At 44.5% G+C, this 22,055-nt stretch overlaps 1 protein-coding gene across 1 annotated transcript in view; it reads left to right on the forward strand.

The window, feature by feature from the left end:
- Positions 1-18,284, forward strand: part of LOC310767375 (protocadherin Fat 4-like) — a 39,426-nt gene extending 21,142 nt beyond the window's left edge. The window contains exons 6-7 of the mRNA XM_083624245.1: positions 5,900-5,988; positions 15,374-18,284. Of these exons, the coding sequence (XP_083480371.1) occupies positions 5,900-5,988; positions 15,374-15,630 (346 nt within the window). The 3' untranslated portion in view covers positions 15,631-18,284. The remainder of the gene's footprint in view (positions 1-5,899; positions 5,989-15,373) is intronic.
- Positions 18,285-22,055: the final 3,771 nt, after the last annotated feature.

Consider the following 22,055-nt stretch of genomic DNA (forward strand, 5'->3'; position numbering starts at 1 on the left):
CCAGTCAGACCCCTGTTAATGGCACAGGAGCATTTTTCCCCCAGAGCAGTTGCACATCTGGCCATTTCCAAATTTTAGATCAGTGTTTGGCACGATCAATGTATATTCTCAGTGGTTTAATTTCATTTCATCTTGGTCTACTGTTTCTGCCCCCAGTTCAGCAAAGCTTGTAGATAAAAAATGGGGAGGGGGAGGCTCTTGATACTCAGGGGTTTGTCTGTTCACTTTTTGGCTGGAAATTGGACAAGATGGGCCCACATCCTCTTTGGTGGCATCTTTCCTCCTTTGGGTCCAGCCCCACACTACTGGTGAAAGAGAGAGGTGGGGGTGGCTGCTGTTTCTGTGACTTCTCCTCCTCCTTGCTCTTGCCCCTGCTCAGACGCCTGGAGTGGCAGGTGTGGTTCAGCTCCTGTTGATTTGTGGCGGTGGTTAGATCATGGTGCTGATAATGCCAGGGTTGCCATTTCAGTCTTCATAGGGGCAGCTGCATAATCCTGCATTGCAGCGGGTTGGACTAGATGACCCTCAGGGTCTCTTCCAACTCTACAAGTCTACGATTCTATGATTCCTTCACATCATTGGATGCTTCCTGGGGTTGTGTGTGCTTGTGTGTTTCCTAGAGTGGCAGTGGACCGGATAGCAACAGCCAGACAGGGCCTTCTCACTTGTAGCACCCCTTGTGGGGCTGTCTCCTAGGAAGGCTTGCCTAGTGCCTCCATTAATATCTTCTAGTCACCTTTTTATTTCCCCAGGTTTTTACCTTCTGGTGCATTTTTATATATCCGCTTGGATTGTTTGTTGTGCTCTCTCAACCATTTTATTGGTGATTTGTGTTTTGCAGTCTGCAAGCTGTTGTAATACTTCCTTGGGAACTCTTAACTGAAGAGCAGCATAGAAATGTTTTAAGCCAATGAATAGGATTTAGCGGTGGACCCTCTTCTGTTGGGCCTTCGGTCTCTGTGGGTGCCTAGTAATGCTGATCCATGGCACCAGCCCTAGTCCTCGACTAGTTCCACTACATTTTCTAAGCATTTGCTTAAGTAGTAACTAGGACCTAAGACATCTTTATCCAGTCTTATGCTCCCCTTAAATGGAAATAAATCTGCAATTTTTAACACTATTACACAATTGTCTGTAGTCCTGTTCTCTCAAATAAGTGATCTCTGCAGATTTGATAACTGTGTAGTAATCCGTGCGATTGTCCGTATTTTTTCCAGCGAATCACCTGTGCCTTTTAAGTGTATGAAAGCAGAAATTCTGCAAGTCCGTCCCCCCCTTGCATGGAGTGATAATGAAAGCCTCCAATAACTGTGATGAGGCAGAGGAGCACTGCTAGGGGGGGAAATGTGGCGATCCTAATTGTCTATAATCGCCTGCAATCTACTGTCTATATTTAAAGCTGCTTCTTATCATTGGGACAGTGCTAATGAGGGATTTTACTAGAAGCTTAACAGCAGCTGTCCATTAGTTTCCCTGGGCAAAGGTGACCAATTGTATCCTTACAACCTGTAGGGTTGCCACCTTTCTCACTGGCACTGCTTCTCCACCTTTAATAGCAGGTGAAGCTTCTCTTGGCAGGAAGAGAAAATTATGGGGAAAGCTCCACCCAATACTGTTTTTGAAGGTACAGAAACAGTATTGCTGTTTTTAAAGTAGCAGTCCATTCCTCCCCGCCCCCACACATATACACATTTCCCCCCGTCACACAACTGCATTTTAATAAATCAGTCTAACGTGATATTTCTTGAAATCTGATTGCAAATGGTGTCTGTGGCTCACAGTGCAGTTCAGAGATTTTTTTCCCGGGGCAAGAGAAACTCAGTGGATACTGAGAGACATAATTAGCAGGCAGGTGCTTGAAATCATTTGCGCCGTACCAGAATTCTCTGGAGTTACCAATGAAGTACTGCGAGAGTAGGGCTGCCACCTTGTCTTACTTGCCTTTAACGGCCAACCTTGCACTAGAACTGCCCATTTTTCAACTGGCCGACGTAGCTGTGCTGTGTGTCCGTATGCAAGCTCATTGGGGTCAGCGTCTTTCTTCCTAGTCAGTAGCCCAGGAGTTTGTAGGTGGCATCTCCAGAGGTACTTGCAATGCAAGATCTGCTCAGTGTTTGAAATTGCTCTCTTCCCTCCCTACCATCCACTGCCACTCCATTGCCTTTCTGTTCTGAAAGGTGTTCCCCCCCTTCCCCTCCTTATACATGCAAAAATAGACAATGAAGGACCTTGGCTAGAAAGCCTCGCTTCCTTTTCCGATCCCTGCCTTGCCCTGGGTGAGGAGGCCATTGGTCCACTGAGCTCACCCTAACTGGCAGTGGCTCCCCAAGGTTCTCAGGCAAAGCTTTTCTGCCCTTCTGGCCAACATCCTTTTAATGAAAACATTGCACCAGGGACCTTCAGCACGACAGCACATCCTCCGCCATGGCCTCTCCTCTTCTCTCGCAAAAGAAAATCCAGCGGAACTAACACATTCCATAGAAAATGCCAGTTAAATGCAGCACAGACATACAGTGGTTTAATGGAAGAAGTGTTTGTGATGCAATTGATGTAGCACGCATACACAGCAGGTTGCCATAGAAACTGCCAGTGTGCTAGATACAGGAGGGCCTCCTAGCCTTCGGAAGATGCTGAGCTGTAATGGCTAGAGCTCTGCCAAATCAGGAAACATTTCTTGTTTTTATTTAAGCCGAAGAGCGGATTAATTCATACCAGTACTTTGCATTCCTGTTCTCGCCCCCCTCTGTCTTTCACACCAAGTGTGTGAAAATAACACAGTGACAGAGGAAGGCAGGGTTGTACTTTACATTATATATAGCATAACTGCATAACGTAACATATAATATTTTCTAGTTTGTTCTAATTCTGTCTGCTAACTAGCCTTTTCTGGGTTGCCCCCACTGTGTGAGGAGACATGGCTTTTTTGGTTTGAGCACCCCAACCGGGGGGACATTTGCCTATGCGGGAAACATAGTCAAGAGTGCTGCCTATGTGCCAAGCTTCTTTGTCATATCCTGCAATTCTTGGCACAGTAACTGATTTGCTGTTCCACCCTTTTTGAACGTAGGATGATTCTGAAGAGTACAAGGCAGTATACACACTCATACAAAGCAGCCTTATATTTTTATTCTGCTTTCCCACTTGTTTATTAGATCCTCTACTTTTATTGATTGCACTATTTCTATTAGTTCCATTTAAGCCTCCCTAGGTAGTTGGCTGGCTGAAAGGCAGAGTAAAAATGTATGGCAGTAAGTCCCATTGAGTTCAACAGGGCTTTCTCCTGGGTAACTGGGCATAGGATTACACCCTAATAAAGACAAGCAATTACTCTGGTAGCTGGCAGTCTGTTTTATGTTCAGACTTTTCTACTATCTTCTAAACAAACTTAAGATGGCAAGTTTTATTTCCTTGTTTTTAATTAGAAACTATCTCAGTTAAGTTTTCTCTTTTTTAGAACAATACGGATTATTTTCTTGATAAATGGTTCTTTGGGAATAACTGTAAATATCATTTCAGCCAACAGCATATTTGGTGTTCAAAACGTAGACATTGCATTATTCTTAGCAAAGAAACCAACACTATTCCTGGTGTTAAGCCAAAGAAATAGAAATACTGCTGGTGTACAGTTGTCATGGCCAGACTACCTTCTGGTGAGGCTTTGGCCTCATAGCAATAGTTATCTCCTGTGTGAGCTCATTAAGATGATATTGACAAGCCGGAATGTGTATAGAGGAGGGCAGCCAAGATAGTTAAGGGTCTGGAAACCAAACCTTATGGGGAATGGTTGAGAGAGTTGGGTATGTTAGCCTAGAGAAGAGGAGACTGAGAGAAGATAGGTTAGCCATTTTCAAATCCCCCTCGGGAGGTTGTGGACTCTCCTTCCTTGGAGGTTTTTAAGTAGAGTTTGGACGGCAATCTGTCATGGATGTTTTAGATGAGATTCCTGCTGCATTGTAGGGAGTTGGACTAGATGCCCCTTGGGACCCTTCAAATTCTATGATTCTATGAAATATCTAAAGGGCAGTAGTGTGCCCATTCTTGAAGGATCCTACCCTGGACCCAGAGTTTTATGACAATACTGCTTTGTCACAAACACCCTGTTTTAGGTGAAGGTTCTAGAGAAGCTAGTGATAGCTCAACTCCAGGTACTCTTGGAAGAAGCAGATTATCTGGACCCGTTCCAATCTGGGTTTAGGAAATGAACTGGCCTCAGTCACCATGGTGGATTGTACTCTTAGTAAGTGCCCAGTGATTACTTTTTAAAAAGTATTTTAGAGTATATTGCGGACATTGGGAAAGCATTGAAGGACAAGCAGTGATGGAGTTGCATGGTTGTCCCTACAGCTGCACTTATTTGGAAGTAAGTTCTGATTACTTTGAATCAGTGGGACCTGCATGTAAGTGTACAAATAAGGTCAGACTATAAATCAATGCAAGAAGTAGACACCAGGATATTAGAATTAGCTGAGTCAACCGCTCAAGTAACAGTTTTACAGGCAGTGTAAAGTGGTTCTACAGCTGAAGGGATCTGCTTTGGCATCTTGATTTGGTAGAAAGTGCTGCCAATTTCCCCGTCTCCCATACCTCCTTTTGTTTTAATGTAAGCAGCAAATAGAGCTTTGTGGGTCCAAAAGCCTTTGATTGCACCCCTTCATGGATGTGACTTGATAGAAGGGGGGGGGAGTTTTATTTTCCCATGGCATTGTGCCACTTATTGTTAAAAAATGAAATATATATGAAACACGGCTTTTCAGGAATGAGAGAGAAACAGTGGGTCTCCTAATCCATCTGGAACCTTGCACCCTGACATGAAACTCCTGGCTCACAGTTTCAGAAGAAAGGAGTAACAGTCTACCATTACTTATTGTCAGGATACAGAGGCACATACTCAGGCACAAATGCATTACAGATGCTCCAAGTGTCCCTATTTTCCAGGGATGTCCCTGATTTAGAGAAGCGATCCAGGTTTCTCATTTGATCCCGGAATGTCCCACTTTTCCTTAGAATGTCCCTATTTTCATTGGAGAAATGTTGGAGGTTGTGGAGTTATCTGACCCCTGAGCCATCTGAACGCAATCCTGTATAGGGAAGTTTTTTTCAATGTTTCATGTTTTATTATGTTTTTATATATGTTGGAAGCTGCCCAGAGTGCCTGAGGCAACCCTGTAAGATGTGTGGGGTATAAATAGTAAAATTATCATTATGGAATGGAACATCCCTGTTCTCATCGGAGAAATTTTGGAGGGTATGACAACATAATGTGTAACTTATGTGTTGAGCTTCTTAACTGTGTTCAGCAAGTTATTGTCAGTATCCTAAGTGCACTAAGCGGGCAACGTGCCCTGCTAAACAACATGCCCAGTTATTGGGGATTGGGGCTCGAATAACAGTAAATTCCAGAGGGGTAGACCTGTGAGCAGCAAAAATAACAGATGTTTTTGTCATTATTGCGGCATGTGCTTTGTGAATCATGAGTTGCATGAAATACTGAGGAGAAAACTTCATGCATCTGCCAAAGTAGGCTCTAGTCCACAAAAGCTAATGTCACAATAAATCTGTTTTAATGTGCCATAAGACACTGTTGTGTACCAGAGAGAATGTCTGTAGGAAAAGTTTTTTTTCTTTTCCTTGCATAACAAGCACTCTTGCACAACTTTTAAAGGGACAGTAGGTTTGCTTTGCAGTAGGTTCCCAGTTAAGGGTACACCCATGAAGAAATTAGTCCCTCAAAAAAGGATACCTCCCTTGTACCTTGGGCTTTCTCCCCCCCCAACCCCCCCCCCCCACTAAGAATAGACTGTGCTGTGTGTGCTTTGTGGAGGAAGCAATCCCTTAGATTGTTAACCCTGTGTCTACTCTGCCTCTTTTTAATGTTTCCTTTGCTTTGTTTTCTCCTTAGGTCTCAGAATGGGGATGAGAATGGGACTTGGCCAAACAACCAGTTTGATACCGAAATGCTACAAGCCATGATTCTTGCATCAGCAAATGGTCAGTTGCAGCTAACATGTTCACTAATGTTATTACTTTCAGCTGTGCTGGGAGTGAGCGGAGGGCGGGGGGAAGGATATTTAATGTACATGCCTGTAAAAGTTTATACAGAAAGCTTGTACTAAAACAGCTTCAGGGTTATGGCAAGAGAGCCAAGGTTTGCGTGCTTCCTGAATAGTGTGCCGCTATTTATCACCATACAGAATTCCATGGCAAATGGGCAGCTGGCTGGTTTGCAACTCTTTGTAGATTAAAGGGCTTCTTTGTTCTTAGAAGAACTCTAATCTCTTAGTCAATTAATGTTTGTATACAGGATTTTTTTCTTTAAAAAAAACCTCAACATAAAAATAGCTGGAGGCGGGTTCCCAAATATTGTTCGCATAGCTGCCTACACATCTTAAACAGTCCTGGTTAACAGTTGCTCAGGCTGGTTTAGGACACTGACACGCATCTTTGGAATTAAAGCATTTACATTTTAAAACAGAGAGGGTTAGAATGCGGAAGTTCACTTCAGCTCTGAAATGTGTCTTGGTAAAAATAGCTTTAGGGGGTCCATATGTTCACCACTGTCTCTCAGCAAATCCAGATCCAATTTCCTTGCTTTGCGAATTAAAGGATTGCTTTTGAGCTGTCTTCTGCACAGTTCCAGGGACCAGGAAGTCGGAAGCTGCCCCACAAATTGCAGATTGCCTGATGAGCAGTGGCAGACAAGCCAGCGTTTAACTTTATAAAGAGAATCTCAGACAAAAGTCTCACAATTTATTTTTTTGTTGTTAATGTTTATTTGTCACTTTTCTAACACAGAAGAGTGTCCCAAAGCAACTTAACTGGATAAGAGATTAAAACTCTGTATACAATACAGTCATACCTTGGGTTGAAGTCGCTTCAGGTTAAGTCTTTTCGGGTTGCACTCCGCGGTGACCCGGAAGTAATGGAGTGTGTTACTTCCAGGTTTCGCTGCTCGCGCATGTGCAGGCGCTCAAAATGACGTCATGCGCATGTGCGAATCGCAAGACGCGGGTTGCGTTCACTTCAGGATGTGAACAGGGCTCCAGAACGGAACCTGTTCGCATCCAGAGGTACCACTGTACAATACCTTAGCATGCTGACCTATGAATATGAAAGCATCACTTACTACCCTCCCAATTAATAGTCACAGCACTGGGTAAACAAATAGGTTTTAGTCTGGTGCCTAAAAGCAAACAACAGTGGTACCTCGACTGGTGACTGGGGGCGGCCGCCGAGACCATATAACACCGGTCTTGAAAGACCTACATTGGCTCCCAGTACGTTTCCGAGCACAATTCAAAGTGTTGGTGCTGACCTTTAAAGCCCTAAACGGCCTCGGTCCAGTATACCTGAAGGAGCGTCTCCACCCCCATCATTCTGCCCGGACGCTGAGGTCCAGCGCCGAGGGCCTTCTGGCGGTTCCCTCATTGCGAGAAGCAAAGCTACAGGGAACCAGGCAGAGGGCCTTCTCGGTAGTGGCGCCCGCCCTGTGGAACGCCCTTCCAGCAGATGTCAAAGCGATAAACAACTACCTGACATTCAGAAGACATCTGAAGGCAGCCCTGTTCAGGGAAGTTTTTAACGTGTGATATTTTATTGTATTTTTGGTTTTTATGGAAGCCGCCCAGAGTGGCTGGGGAGGCCCAGCCAGATGGGCGGGGTATAAATAATAAATTATTATTATTATTATTATTATACCTGGTGAACTTCCCAGGTGCATTTCACAAATGGGGAGCCGCCACCCTCCACACCTCCCTCAGAGAAGGCACACCAAGAAGGACCTCTGTTGATAATTATGTGGGGTCACATGAGGAGTGGTGGTTCTTGAGGTATTGGGGTCCTGAGCCACATATGGCTATGTTAGTAAAAACCAGCACTTTGAACTGAGCCCAGAAACCAATTGGCAGCCCCTGCAGCCAGGCCAGAATTGGTGTTATATACTCAGATTGCCTTATCCCAATCAGCAATCTGGCTGCCAGCTTCTGAACTAGCTGCAGTTTCCAAACCATCTTCAAAGGCAGCCCTGTGCGTAACACATTAATCTAATTTAGAGGTTACCAGAGTGTGGATAACAAAAGTTATCCCTGTCCAGAGGTTATCACTTGTGCCTCAAGTGACACTAAAAGATCCAGAAGTAGCCCCAAACCGTGTACCTGCTCCTTCAGGAGGAGTGTTAACCCCATGCAGAACAGGCTGAACCCCAGCCATCTGGTTTAGTGAAGCACCCAGTAACAGCACCACAGTCTTATCTAAATCAAGGTTGTTGGCTCCCATCTAATCCATTTATCAGTGCTAGGCACTTGTCTAGCATGTCCATCACAACTCCTGCAGCTGCAAAGAGGGAAACAGAGCTGCATATCATCAGCATAGTGCTAGCACTGCACTCCAAAATGCAAAGGGGCCTTACTCGGAGGTTTCATGTAGATGCTGAATTGCACAGGGGATACAACTGACCCCTGTGGAACCCTACTTTGGAGGCTCCATGGGGACAAACAACAATCCACAAGCATTCCATTCTGTAAATGCAGCACATTCCCATCCACACTGGATCCAAAACACCACAACATTAGGTAATCACTTCACAAACTGGCTGTTATCTGAATGTTGAAATCCCTGACAATTGCTTATTTAATTACGTAGTTAAAATTGCAAAATGCACTAAAACTAATACTTCTGAAAACAATGTGTTTTCTGGATCAGGTTATTCAGAGGCTGACCTCAGTGGCACTTACTATCAAGGAAATGTGCAGAACTGCAGCATGCTTGCAAGTTTTAGATGTGATATCTTGCCTGGGGGTAAATACAGCTAGCTAATCATCACATTTATCCTTGCTGAGCTGACATCTCCAAGTGGCTTGTCCACACGGAGCATTATTTAGCTGTTAATCCACTTTCCCCGTGCTCATAGGGCCAGCAGTATTGCCTCTGCCCATGGAGCCAGCTCCCACGGGAGCCAAGGCACCCAAAGGTCTCTTTAGCTCCCTCCCACTCAGTGAGACCAGGCAGGAGGAAGTGATCTAGCAGCTGCTTGCTCTGTGGGCAAGTCCAGACACAGACAAAGAGGAGTAAGTTGTGTAAGGAAAGAACACTGCCAAAGTCTGTCTTCCTTTGGCACCTTAGAGAGGATGGAGGTAAAGGAGCTGCATGTCAGGAGGCAAAGAGGAGGACCAGTACTTTGCTGGGACCAAATGGGGAGCCCCCTAGCAAGGCTGGACAGATCTCCCAGGCGGGCCACCTGGTTTCTACCAGAGAGAGCCCACTCTGGATCTACAAAGGGGATCTGGTAGAAAGGGAAACAGAGAAGCTGTAGCAGTTCCTGGGGGGGGGGGAGGCAGGATCTAGCTGCCTGTGCAGCACACACATTTAAGAGATTTCGGTGCCTGCTATTTGCGGAACCTCTCTCCCAATAATGGGCTTAGTTCAGCAAAGCACACAAGCAAGCGAGATGCATTCAAGCAATCCTGCTGTTCACGTCAGTGCTTTCTAATGTCCATTTAAGCAGATTTCCCCCATTATTTTTGCCAAATGGAGGTGGGAGGGGTTTATTAAGCATTCACTTCTTGTCTTAGCTGTAGCCTCTGCAAATCAACACGGATAGTGGTGAACGTCTGCTCCAACAGGCCCTGTTTGCCAAGTCCTTCTACACAGTCAGGGTTCATCCAGACTTTATTTGGTGCTGTGCATCTAGGCACAGGTCTGAGCTTCAAAGCTCTGTGTCCAAGCAGTTTTGTTTTGTTTTGGGTCCTGGTGCTTACCCCACGGAAACCTGCTCTTCACCGCTGAATCAGAGCAAAAGGCAATCGGAGTTTCTATGGATTGACATTTAATCTGATTCAGTGGTAAAACGTGGGTTTCCCCCAGGGAAAGCGCCAGGACAATAAACAAAACCAAATGCCGCTTGGCTATGGAGCTTTAGAGTGCGGACATATGCCTGGAAAGTGCAACACAAAAGAAAGCCTGGGTGAGCCCTAAATCACTGTCCTGAGTTTGTATTCCAGGGAGCGTGGCTTTTAAAAAATAGGTTACTGTGTCTATACATTCACTGGATTTGCTGCTCGCTTTAGCTCCCCCCACCAAAGGCTCTGGAGATCACATCTCTGCCAAGCGACTGATGACTATCCAAATGCTTCGAAATGTATTTGAGTTGCAGCTATTCTGCAGTAACTACAAGCAGATGCATTTGTCTAATAAAACAGTCTGTAATGTTGGGATGTTGTTTTTTTCAAAGGAAAGCTATTTTTGTTACGCAGTTTTAGCCCAACATACTGAATAGTGAATGTGAACAGCCATTCAGTCCATGGTGTGAGAATAGTGTCTGTATTTTTATCTTTTAAGGCTATGAGGTTAATCTATTAGTTTCAAATGAAACTCTTTGAAATATTGACACTGCTGATTAAAATGCAGCTGTTTATATTTGACAGCTACAAACGCAGATCATTTTTTTATCTTCACCTTATCCTTCAAAAAAATGTGAGGGTGCTGTGAGCTACCTATCTATGTGCAGGAAGGTTTTGGCAAGGAAGCATTCAAAAAACAAATAAACAATAATGGTTGTTTCCCCCATACAGTGGTACCTCGGGTTAAGTACTAAATTCGTTCCGGAGGTCCGTTCTTAACCTGAAGCTGTTCTTAACCTGAAGCACCACTTTAGCTAATGGGGCCTCCTGCTGCTGCCGCTGCGCAATTTCTGTTCTCATCCTGAAGCAAAGTTCTTAACCCGAGGTACTATTTCTGGGTTAGTGGAGTTTGTAACCTGAAGTGTATATAACCTGAAGCGCATGTAACCCGAGGTACCACTGTATTTTGAAAATACAAAAATCTGAAGTGGCTGCTACATTTTATATTTACAAAATATGGGGGGTGGGGAGCTATGGTTGTTTTCTTGTCCCAGTAGCTGTTGGTGCAACCTGAAATCTGTTTTGCACCCAATGGAGACTAATCTAAACACTCCCTGTACTCAAAAGTAGCATTTTTGTTTATCCTAAGAAAACTAATGTACTGTGGATGATATCCAGCTAAGACAGGGTAGATCCATTAAAATCAATAGACCTAGTTAATCCACTGATTTCACTGAGTCTAATCTGCGAATGACTAATGTTGGCTATCACCCTTTCCTTACAAGCGTTGTGCAGGATCCCATCATCTTCTAAGCCAGTGTTTCTCACACAGTGGCCCTTGGGCCACCTTCGGGGGGCCACATTGCCAGAGTCTGCCCTGGCCCCTAGCCATGCCACAGCCTTTGGGCTGGACCAACACCTCCATTTGTGCTGAGTAAAGGTGACCAGGAGACAAAGAAATTGGAGAGGGGGATCAGGGATGAGAGGAGAAGGTTTCCTTCCTCTGAAGGGAAAAGGCTAGAGGAGGTGTTGAATGAAATTAGAAAGCAAGATAACTGGGAATAGAAAGGAGGAAAAAGGAAAGAAACTGGCAAGGGGAGAGGGGAGAGTTAAGTTGCAAGTTGTCTGTGAAAGGAGAATGGGAGATGAAATTAGAGGAGATGGGTGGGAAGGAAAATATATAAAAGCAAAGCCTTCTCTACCTAGAGCCTCTGGATCAGCAAATTCTACCTAAAATGGGGAGGTTGAGTCATAATACCCCAAATGTCAGTCCGTAGCCTGAGTAGAGCTGAGTTTTGAAGCACCTTGCCACAAGGAAAGGGCTTTGGTAAAGAATCTAGCAGTTTCCAAAGATGGATAAGATATCAGTAGAAAATATCTATCTCTGCCTTCATCTGCCACCACATTGTGACTGGCTCTGCCTGTACTGCCATTTTGTGACTGGTGGGCCTCAGTTATTTCCAGCCATCTCAAGGGGGTCCTGGGCACAAAAAGTGTGAGAAGCCTTGTTCTAAACCATTTCTATGGTCACTTGGAAAAACTGTGCTTAACTACAGATACTGGGGTGACATCCATCATTAGCCATATTCAGAGGTCATTCATAGATTGCATGTTTAATGAAGCACAATGGAATGGTCAATCCATGTTTCTCTTTTTAGTAAGTCTCGTCCTCATCCATTAGCATGGTTGTTGAGAGAGAGAGAGCTCTGTGAGAAACTATTATTTGCAAAGGTTCTGAAGAGCCTAGGAATCTCTTCAATTAGTTTTAAAAACGAGTTCTTTTGAAGCATCAAAGAGAAACCCTCTGGGCCCATATCCTAAGGCAGGCAGATAGGGAAGTACAGCACAGATTAGAATTAAAGCACCGTAGAAAATTAGAAATTCCAAAGGGCCTAATTTTTACATCCTGAGTAGATATTTTAGAGATAGATTATTTATTTGGTTGGTTGGTTGGTTAAAGAAAAAAAAAGAACTTTAAGAGGATGTAAGCAGATGAGCTAAGATTGCATGGGGGCAGATGGGAGAGAACCTGGCTTCTGTGCACATAGGAGAATTGCATTCTGTGATAAAAGGAAACTGCCTGGTGGAATGTTGCTGCATGGATTTTTAGACACCACCTGTCTGCAGGCCCCAGCAGGTCTCCCTGAACTGCTGTTAAATAAAGGTCCGAGCATTTGTGATGGTCAAAGCTCAGGCAACAGACATAAATGTCCATAGCGCCAGTGATAAGCCCTTGAGCTCTCTGGGCAGGTTCTGTTTCGGAAACAAGCAGAGACACAAGCTCATTTATTTTTGCCTGTTCTAAGATTTGCTTTCCTAGCCTCCTGTTGGCCATAAGAGGTGAGACACAAAAATTCAGGTCAATGTGAGCATGAAATAAATCAGAGTCTACCTGGGAGGAGGAGGAGGAGGAGGAGGAGGAAGAGGAAGACTTCTAAATCGCTTCCCTACTCATCTGTTCCACATCTTCTCAGGCTGTTTCTCCCCACAGGGAGCCACAGGAGGAAGAGAGGCCACGACTTGCTCCCAATAGGGGAGGAAGGCAGCTTGAGTAAAGGATTAGGCAGCCCCTTTCCCCTTGGGACCCTGCCTGGGGTCCTCTCAAGATTTTAGCCTCTTTCCCTTCAAATCAAATTGTTGTATAAAAAAAGGTCTGCAACTGTAGGAGTATAGAAAACAGTCAGCGTAAAAACCAGAACAAGAAGCAAAGGCGCTACAAACAAGAAAAGTTTTCAAGGTGCCCCATAAAAGTTTATTGTGGTGATTGATTCTCAGCACATTTCTGAAAAAGTCTGCATATTTTTAAGGGCATTTATTTTTGTTGGAACACTTGTGAAGCATAATGTTGAGGCCAAATGCAGCTTATTAGAAAGCTGGAGTGTATATGTGCATAATATGCATATAAGATACAATAATTGCTAATATTTTTAAGCAGAACTGTGGGGGAAGCTGGTTTCCCATTGAGATTAAGGAGGGAAACAAGATTTTTTTGTGGGGGGGACCGGTGCATATTGAAAATCAAGACTCCATCCATACCCAAGGTCCATCAACTGAAGCCAGGCGCAACAGGGGTTTACGGAAAGGAGCTACATATAATTTAGAAATAGAGCCTCTCTTAGCATGGTCATCTCAGGATTATTATTTTTTTCTTTTCGTACCAGAACTGAGCTCACAGTTCTGTCACAGAAAAATCTACTCTGGGTCCTGCACTCTGCCTAAACATTCTCCCCCTTCGCAGCCAAATTGAGAAAGAAAACAACAGCTGCTTGTTAAACAACTGGGAGTCAGGAACCCTCCCCAGGCAATCTACTGCAAATAACCCAGAGGTCTGCCAGTAGATCTTGACATACCTTCTGCCCACCTCAGAGCTAGAGCAAGGCTAGGCAGAGGGCGAGTGGTGAGTGACTGGCAGAGTTCCTGCAGACCCTCTGTTGCCTGGTAGTTGCTGGACTTACATGGGTCTTGATCTGGTTCAGGAAAGCACTTCTCACATTCTTAAGCAAGAGGGCATAGAGGGGTTCAGTCATGCGACTGACACAGACTGATCACTCAATATTTTTAAACAATTAAAGTATATGTGCTCTCTTTCTTTATAAATTTAATCTTCTGTGTGGGGCAACTGACGTTTGACTTAATAAATAAATTAACCAAAGACCATACAAAACTAGAGTCTGCCATTCCACGCACTTGGATGTTATTCTGGCACCCGGCTGCTATTTTTCATTTGAGGAGCCTGCTGTGCATAATAATCAAAGCCCATCTCATGCCAGAGGGCAGAAAAGCTTTACCAGGGCAGCTCAATTGGACGGTCTTTTCTCATTCGAGTTCCTCAGTCAAATTACAGCACAGAAGTGGGTTGGTAGGTCACTAAGAAGAGATAAGGCAGCGGAGAAGATGGATTGTCCTTTCCCGTTTTAAAAACACAACATGTTTAGGGGTATGTGTACCCCTGCATCCCCCCAGAAAAAAGCACTATTTTAAACCCATTGTTAAAAACCCATGCATAACTGCTAACTCCTGGACAGAATGTCTCTCCTCTAGCCAAAATCAAAATAGTTAAGTCCACTGGCACAATTTTAATACCTCTTCCTGTTCCTCCTTGCTCTATTGTTGCTACACATTCAGTATTTTCATAGATTCTTCATATTTTAGGAAGTCAAATGAAAAGGAAGCTCCAGAAATAAGCATGGCACAAAGAAGTCCATAGAAGGGTATACAGGCAAATGTATTCATCATCAACAAAAGCTGAGTTTCAGGCCACAGATGGCTCATCTTCAGTGAATCTAAAATAAGTAGAAGCATTTGTATTTTGTAAAATACAAATATGTCATTGTTTACTGTCAAAGCAGTGTTTATCTCTCATTAAAGTCAACTGTTAAAAAATGGAAAACTTAAGTCTATAGTGCAAAAATTACAGGGACACACCCCTAACCCACACGCTTGCACACACGCACCACTGCTGCAGTAACGCAGCTGATTACAATGCAAGGCATACAAATGAGAGGTCACAGAAGACACACAACACAGCACCCATGTGGCTCCCTGGCCATGAGGCTCCCTGCAAAAAGCACACAGCCTTTTTGGGATGAGGGTTTAACACCCACCTTTTTGCCAAGCAGCCCAGGCATGCAACAAGGGCATAGTAAGATTGCTCCTAAGAGCTCTGAATGTGCTAGCAAGCCTCTATTTGTTCTTGCCTAGAGTTTTCCCTTCCTCTCCACTCGGATCCTCTGGCATGTGAACAAGGCTTCAGGGAAAACCAGGGATTTATTTCTGCCGGACTGCAGGATGCCACTTCTTCAAACCAGAGTTCTCTGCCTTATCACTCCCAAGCCTTGTGCACATGCCAAAGCGCTTGCTGTTCATAAGAATTCTGGGGGTGGGGAGGTGGGCTGAGTGCATCTTCCCTAGATGATGTGTAGTCGAGACCCTAAATTATACATTTACATCTAACAACGACTATGCTAAGAATTCGCCCTTCTGACTTTTCTCCCCCTTCCAATCTCCTTCTCTCAACCCCCCTCCCTGTGGTGGTGTAGAAGCCGCTGCCGCCGCCGCTGCAAATCCTGATGGAAATTCTACTCTGGGAGGAGGAGCAACAGCAGCAGGCACAATGGGCCTCAGCACCAGGTATGGCCCCCAGTTCACCCTGCAGCACGTCCCTGACTACAGACAGAACGTGTACATCCCTGGCAGCACAGCCACGCTCTCCAATTCTGCAGCCAAGCGGGATGGGAAACCTGCAGCCTCCGGAGGTGGAAACAAGAAGAAGTCAGGGAAGAAGGAGAAGAAGTAAGATTCGCAGGATGACATCGCTGCCACCTTAGATCTAAAGGGCAGACTCTTCCAGCATTCCCCCAATTCATAGCCTAGGATGGAGGATGAATGTGAATTTGTGGTTAACCATTTTTTAAAAATAAAAAAGTGTGGAACATGGCGAATGTACATTGCTGTCATCAGAGCTAGGAGAAAGTCTCCTACTGTTAGTCCTCCTGATGTAAAAGTATCTGGAAACAAAACAAAACGAAAAAAAGCCCTGTGGATAGTGATGAATTATAGCTTATACTCTCATGCGGATGATCTAATATGCAAGGGTGTCAGATCTTTGGAATATTTTTCTCTCCCATTGCTTTGCTCCAGAGGGATCTGCACAACATACAAGGCTTAGGGTGGGCCCTGTCCATTGTAAATAATTCTTCTAAAAAGGGGTTTTGATTTATACATTTTTCCATTTAAAGAACATTCTCACGTCCCCCAAATTTTGATGAATGCTTTCTGTCCCCACAAAAATATCTCAGTTGGAATCCTTGTTATGAAATTGATGAGGGGATGCTTTAGTTTCTGCTTTTTTATTTTAAAACCGTGTTCATCCTGCATTATTAGAAGGGAATGAGTTTCAACAGCATTTTTAAAAGTTGACCAATGATGGTTGAAAAAATAAAACTGAAATGGTTATACCTAAGAGGCAAGGCGCACAAACACATTGCTATGAGAAGCCTCCCAGAGGCAGAGAATGCCTCACGTGGTAGGAAGATGATGGAGAATTTTGCCTGTGTTGATTGATTTACAGTGGCCTCTGAAGAGACAACACATCTCATCTACACTTTGATCCATAAATATTTATGTGTACAGTAATTGTTTTCTGGAATAAGTTTAAGGAAGTCAAAGTCAATCGCTTGTGAGTATAGTGAGCTGCCGCTCCTCCTTTAAGCACTGAAATAGCTCTGTTAGTTCCACAGGCAGACGCCTTCTGTCAGTGAATGGGCTCTGGTGGCCTTGTAGGTAGAGAATTAAAACAAAAATGGAATGCTTCATATTTTCTGCACATCGAGCTGCATGCAAAACATTCACTTCACATCTACGGTAGGCCAGCTGCCGCCTCCCAACCTAGAATAGAGAAGTCATTGCATGCCATATACAGCATGATGTAAATATGCTGTGAAGTGCCCACATCCTGGTGGAACCTGAGCATTGTCTGTCTGTGAGTAGAGTTCAGTAACAAGATGCATTGCCCTGGATCAGAGCAGTAGGAAAGTTTCCACACGCCTAGGCAGCACAGCCAAGGAAGGCCCTTGGTTTGCTGGCCTTCTTCACGTGCGAACAACAGTTGGTCTGAGGACGCACGGGGCCAGGCACAGATCAGGGATGCCGGAGCTGGAGCTGGGCAGGGATTTCTGATACCAAGCCCCCAAGGCCAAGTTCTGAACGTTAGAAAAGTGAGTGACCATTGGTGCACTGAAGGTCCTTGGGACCTCTGCTATCACCCCCCACTTGGATATAAATCCACTGGATTTAAAGTGAATAATCATAAATCCCTTTGCTGTGTTTCGAAATGACTTGTTTTAGGGTTTTTAGCCACATTGTTTCATAGCCTAGTATGGAGAGGAAGTGAGCGTTTCCTGCTCCCTGTGCATTTTATTGGCTTGTGTTCTCATCTCTTTCCTTGCTCAAGTGCAGCACAGACTAGCAGGGAGCTTCAGCCTGCTGCTGGCAAACTCAGGTTGCCTTTCTATAGAGGCACTGACCAGCCGAGGGCAGAGAAGCAGCATATTTCCAACATGGAGGGCTAATCACTAGGCCAGAAATATATTACTCTTTCTTAAACCTTTGATAAGGAGCTTGTCTGAGATGGTCTGGCCTTCTATGAGCACCTCAGGTTAAAGATCTGACGACTTTTCAAAACATTGCGGACCAATCTCATTGGCTGTGTAGTCTTGCACTGCTAGAGCGTATCTGCTGCCTCCTGTGTGTCTAGAAAGCGGGATTTGTCTGTGGGAAGAAACTTCAGTCGACGTATGATTTTTGTACTGATCCCAGTCACCCACCCACCCCTTGTGTTTGGTGACTGCACTAGAAACAGTTTACATAGTTAGTTAAAACAGAGCACAATCCATTGGGAAGTTTTCCTGCACAAGCTCGGCTGGAATCATCAGAAGCCACACAAGCGCATGGCAGTTCTGTCCTGCAGCCTCTCTCCATCTTACCGGGGCTGATGCAGGTGAGCTTCCCCACAGGATTGGGCCTGGGCTTATTATGTACTGAAGTAGTTATTATGTGACTCTTCTCAAAGTACTGTAGATTAATCTTAGTCATTCTCTTTTTCCTTTTAATCAATAAGCTGAAAGTAGTGTAGTAGTGCTGAAAACCTAGTGATGTGTAGGTTTCTTCTTTTTTAATCTTAGTAATTGAGTTGTGGACATCAGTATTTTTTTTATTCCTTTGTATCTTCTTTACGTGTGCTCCTTGTGCTTTTAAATGTATGTGAATTGAAACACACTTACTGTCCTTTCAATGTGTCTAATATTGAACTATACTTATATATTATATATATGCTTATATCCTTCTTATATCCATATAGACTGACGTCAATGTGTTACACGCAAGTTTTATACTCTAATATTTATATTGCTCTTTTTTCTTTGGGGAAAATAATAAAATCTTTTCTGCTGATGCGTTTGTTGTGATTGCTTCTGAAGGACGAAAAGGAGGGGAGAGCAAGATTATGGGAGTGCTAGACTGGAAACCCCACCCCAAAGTATTGAAGGCAATGTAGCAGAGACAACAATGCCAGGCTTCTCTCCAGCAGTGCCTCTGGTAGACAGGTTTTGCTGGCTTTTGCAGTGTTCCAAATCTTTCAAACATGGAAACCTATTTTCTTTACCAAGAAACTGCTGCTGCTGCTGCTGCTGCTAACAGATGAGAACTTGCCTCTGGGAGGGAGAGAGCAATGGGCACCTGGTTTAACCTATACATTAGCCATTGGGAGTGGAACCCATTCTGACTGGACCATCTGGCTCTTTTGCATTTGTGCTCTGAATAATAGATAAATAGGGCACACCTGCAGCACTGTCTCCCCCAGCTATCAGTGATCTTGATCTGTTTCCACAGAAAACAAGAAAGCCAGGCTTAAGCCTGTGGTAAACAATTCATGGACAATGTAAAGCAGGTGCAAATAATGCAGAGAGATGTGTCATATGCCCACTAGGGATGACTGGCATGATGCCACCCCAGTGGTAAGGGCAAGTGGAAAAGAGAATGGCACAAGAATCCAGCTCCTTGGGAAATATGGAACTTCCCTAGTCCCTGTGAAGGGATTTGTTGCAGGCTCTACAACCCAGCTTTCTTTATTTCCTGTCTTGGGTGCTTTTCCAATTAGTGCCACCATATTGATTCTCTTTAGAACCTCCCTGTGGTATTCATGGGGCTACAGAGAACACAAACACCTTGCCCAAGGAGAGAACTGGGATAGACAATGTGACTAAACCAATCTCTCTCCAACAAACAGGGATGGAAGGGATGCATGTCTGTGTGCAAGAAAGATGACAGAAAAGGAAATGAAGCCCCCTTTAGAAATACCACGCTGAGCCTTAGGCCTAGCCCTCAATTAGGCAGGAGGTGCTTGGTGCCAATTAAGAGGGTGGGTGAAGATTCACATGATTGACTGCTTCTCTATATTGCAAGGAAGGGGAAACTTTCCATTAAAAAAAATATAATGGCTGGGAGCAGATTCTAGTGTAGCTTCGTCATAAAACCAGCCAGTTTTAATTGTTATGGACATTGTAGAAGCACTCCTGAACGCCCTTAGCTACATTCTGAGGTGGTACAGTGCAGGCACAAATTTACCTCAGCAGAAATGTTTGTTTTGAACACTTATATCCTGCCTTTCCGCCACTGAGTTGAAGGAGGCATACATCCCCATAAGAACTCTGTGAGGTACATTAAGTGGGAAGAGTGACTGGCCCAAGGTCCACCCAGTGGGGACATGAACCCGGGTCTCTCCAGTCCTGCAACATTATAGCAAGACTTCCTTTCTTGGACAGCTTTCATTTTTGGTCAGAGTGGTGGGTTGCTTGGAACTAGCCTGCCAAACCTGGTGGACTGCGTGGGAGGAGAAGGAAAGTGATCCATCTAGGCAAAGCCTGGCCTTCTTTCTAAGAAATGAGACTGTCAACTTACGTTTCTTTGACTTACCCTGTTCCTGTGCCTCACACATAGACACTAAGCAGCCAAGGTCTTTCCTGACATGGAAATAAGGTCCTGAGAAAAGTGTCACCTACTAACCTTCCCTGTGCCAGCTTCTGTAAAGAAAACTGCAGGAGCAGGGCGCATTGTTCACAAGGGTGGACCGCCCAAAATACTGAGGCAAGGAAGCCTAAGAGGGTAGGAAGGGGGTGCAGAACAGCCAGCGCTTAAATATAGATAGTATGGCCTAATAGGTCTAAAATTATTTCACTGGAAACTTAGTCATGACTACTTGCATCCTATGCACATTTACAATGTTATGCACATTTAACTTGGAGTAAGTTCAGCTGAATTCAGTAGGACTTAATACTGAACAAACGTAGGGTTGTGCTGTCAGTCAATTAAGCAAATGATTAAATTTGCATGAGAGTGAAACCAGTATTTCCACAACAAAAAATGCATTAATTGCTTTTAGGTGATGTGTACCAGGCATTGCCGGCTTAAAGGAAACATTCCCACTGTTGTTTGAAGGCAATTGTTGTTTGAGGGCAACATGATGTGGACTTTGCAAATGAAATGGGAACACAATCAGCTGTAAACACACCCTACACTCTGGTGAGCATAAGCCCCATGTCTATTCCCGCAGTTCCTTGACATGAAAAGCTTCCAAAATGCACAGTACTGAATTTCTCCTTGCCTTGTAGCTGACTGGAGCCATCCTGGGCAATCTGCAGATGTCAGGAGTGCTACAGGAAGGGGGGCTTGCACCTAAAAAGAAGTGGGAGGGGCCTGTGGGGCTAATTACGGTAAAGACTCAGGTTAGACGTCACACAAAACCACAACTCTGAGATTCTCAATGTACAATTGGCTAATCATGGGGTGGAGAGCATCCAGCCCACAGACCAAATTTAGGTCTAAACTTCAGATATCTCTGTTTTTGCTTTGTTTACTTGGCCACTAAATGCTGAGGTCCCAAGGTATAGAAGCAGTTTGTCAATTTAGACACCATGCTAGGCCAACCATGATTATTTTATTTATATGTGCAATATTTTAAGCTACATATATATATATAACAGTTGGCTAACAGCATCTGTTGTTTTTTTAAAAAGAAACATTGGTTTTTTTTAAAAAAAAGTCTAAAACAGCAGCACCTAAACATGGCTGTGGGGGGGGGGGAGGTATTAATGATCCACTGAAAGACAAGCAGGAGCTGGACAAGAAAAGCTTCTCTGGGCTTGGTGCCTCCTTGACGTCACAGAAAAGGCCCTGTCAGTCACCATGCCAACCTGTAGTACTTCTGGTGGTAGCGGAAGTACATGAAGCAGAGGCCTCCATGAATATCTTCAGGGTCAAGCAGTTCCATAATATAGAGTCTGCAAACCCATTTCACAGTATGGCTTCTGATTCTGTTCTACGAACTGATCTTCAGTCACTGTGAGTCTGGATATTGCAAAGGCCTCCCTTGGCCTCTGGTCCATAAGCAACAGAATTTTTGCATCTGTTGAAGGTTTATACATATGAAATTGGCATACCCAATAACTAAGCCATCTAGCAGAGATAGCTTTTTGCTATGGCAAAGCTTCACTAAGATGGCAGCAGTTCTGTCTTTATTTTTCAGTACCAACCTCAACCACATAGAGAGAGCTCAGTGGTGGTGGAGTAGGAAACCCCCTCCCTTTTGTGTTATTGTTCTATATTTACTTATTTGGTCCATTTATTATCTACATAACAACGAAAATCAGCACAAATAATTAAAAATACATAGAAACGCTTACTGCTAAGTGCTGCCTTTACTCAGCGGAAGCCCATCCCGTTTTGCTGCCTGAGGCAAAATCGGGAAAGTGACCCCCTGTGCAGTGTGCGCCCACCCCTTGCCACCCCTGCTGAAGCCTTGCTTCCAGGGGTCACGCGGTGCGGTGGCAGGTTCCAAGTTCTGGTGACATCTTGCACCACTCTTGAAAGGTCTTGCCGGAACCTGGAAGCCACTGCCATTTGTCCCCACTTCTTTGGCGTCAGTGGCTGCGCCCCTTGGATTTTGCTGCCCAAGGTAGCTGTCTGAGTCTGCCCCACAGACCGCCAGGTCTTTACTCCTAGTTTGGTCCTTTATCAAGCTAGTCCTAGAGAAGCGGGGGAGGGGAACTGCCTATCAGCACCATCTTAATTCCTAAAATGTCAGACATGCACCAGGTGCTAGCTTCCCTGCAGGCCTACAGCCTCCCTCCACCATTTGCTCAAACTATTCCCCCCACCCTCCAAAAA

The sequence above is a fragment of the Podarcis filfolensis genome (assembly GCF_964270895.1).
Source record: "Podarcis filfolensis genome assembly, chromosome: 7".
NCBI lineage: Eukaryota > Metazoa > Chordata > Lepidosauria > Squamata > Lacertidae > Podarcis > Podarcis filfolensis.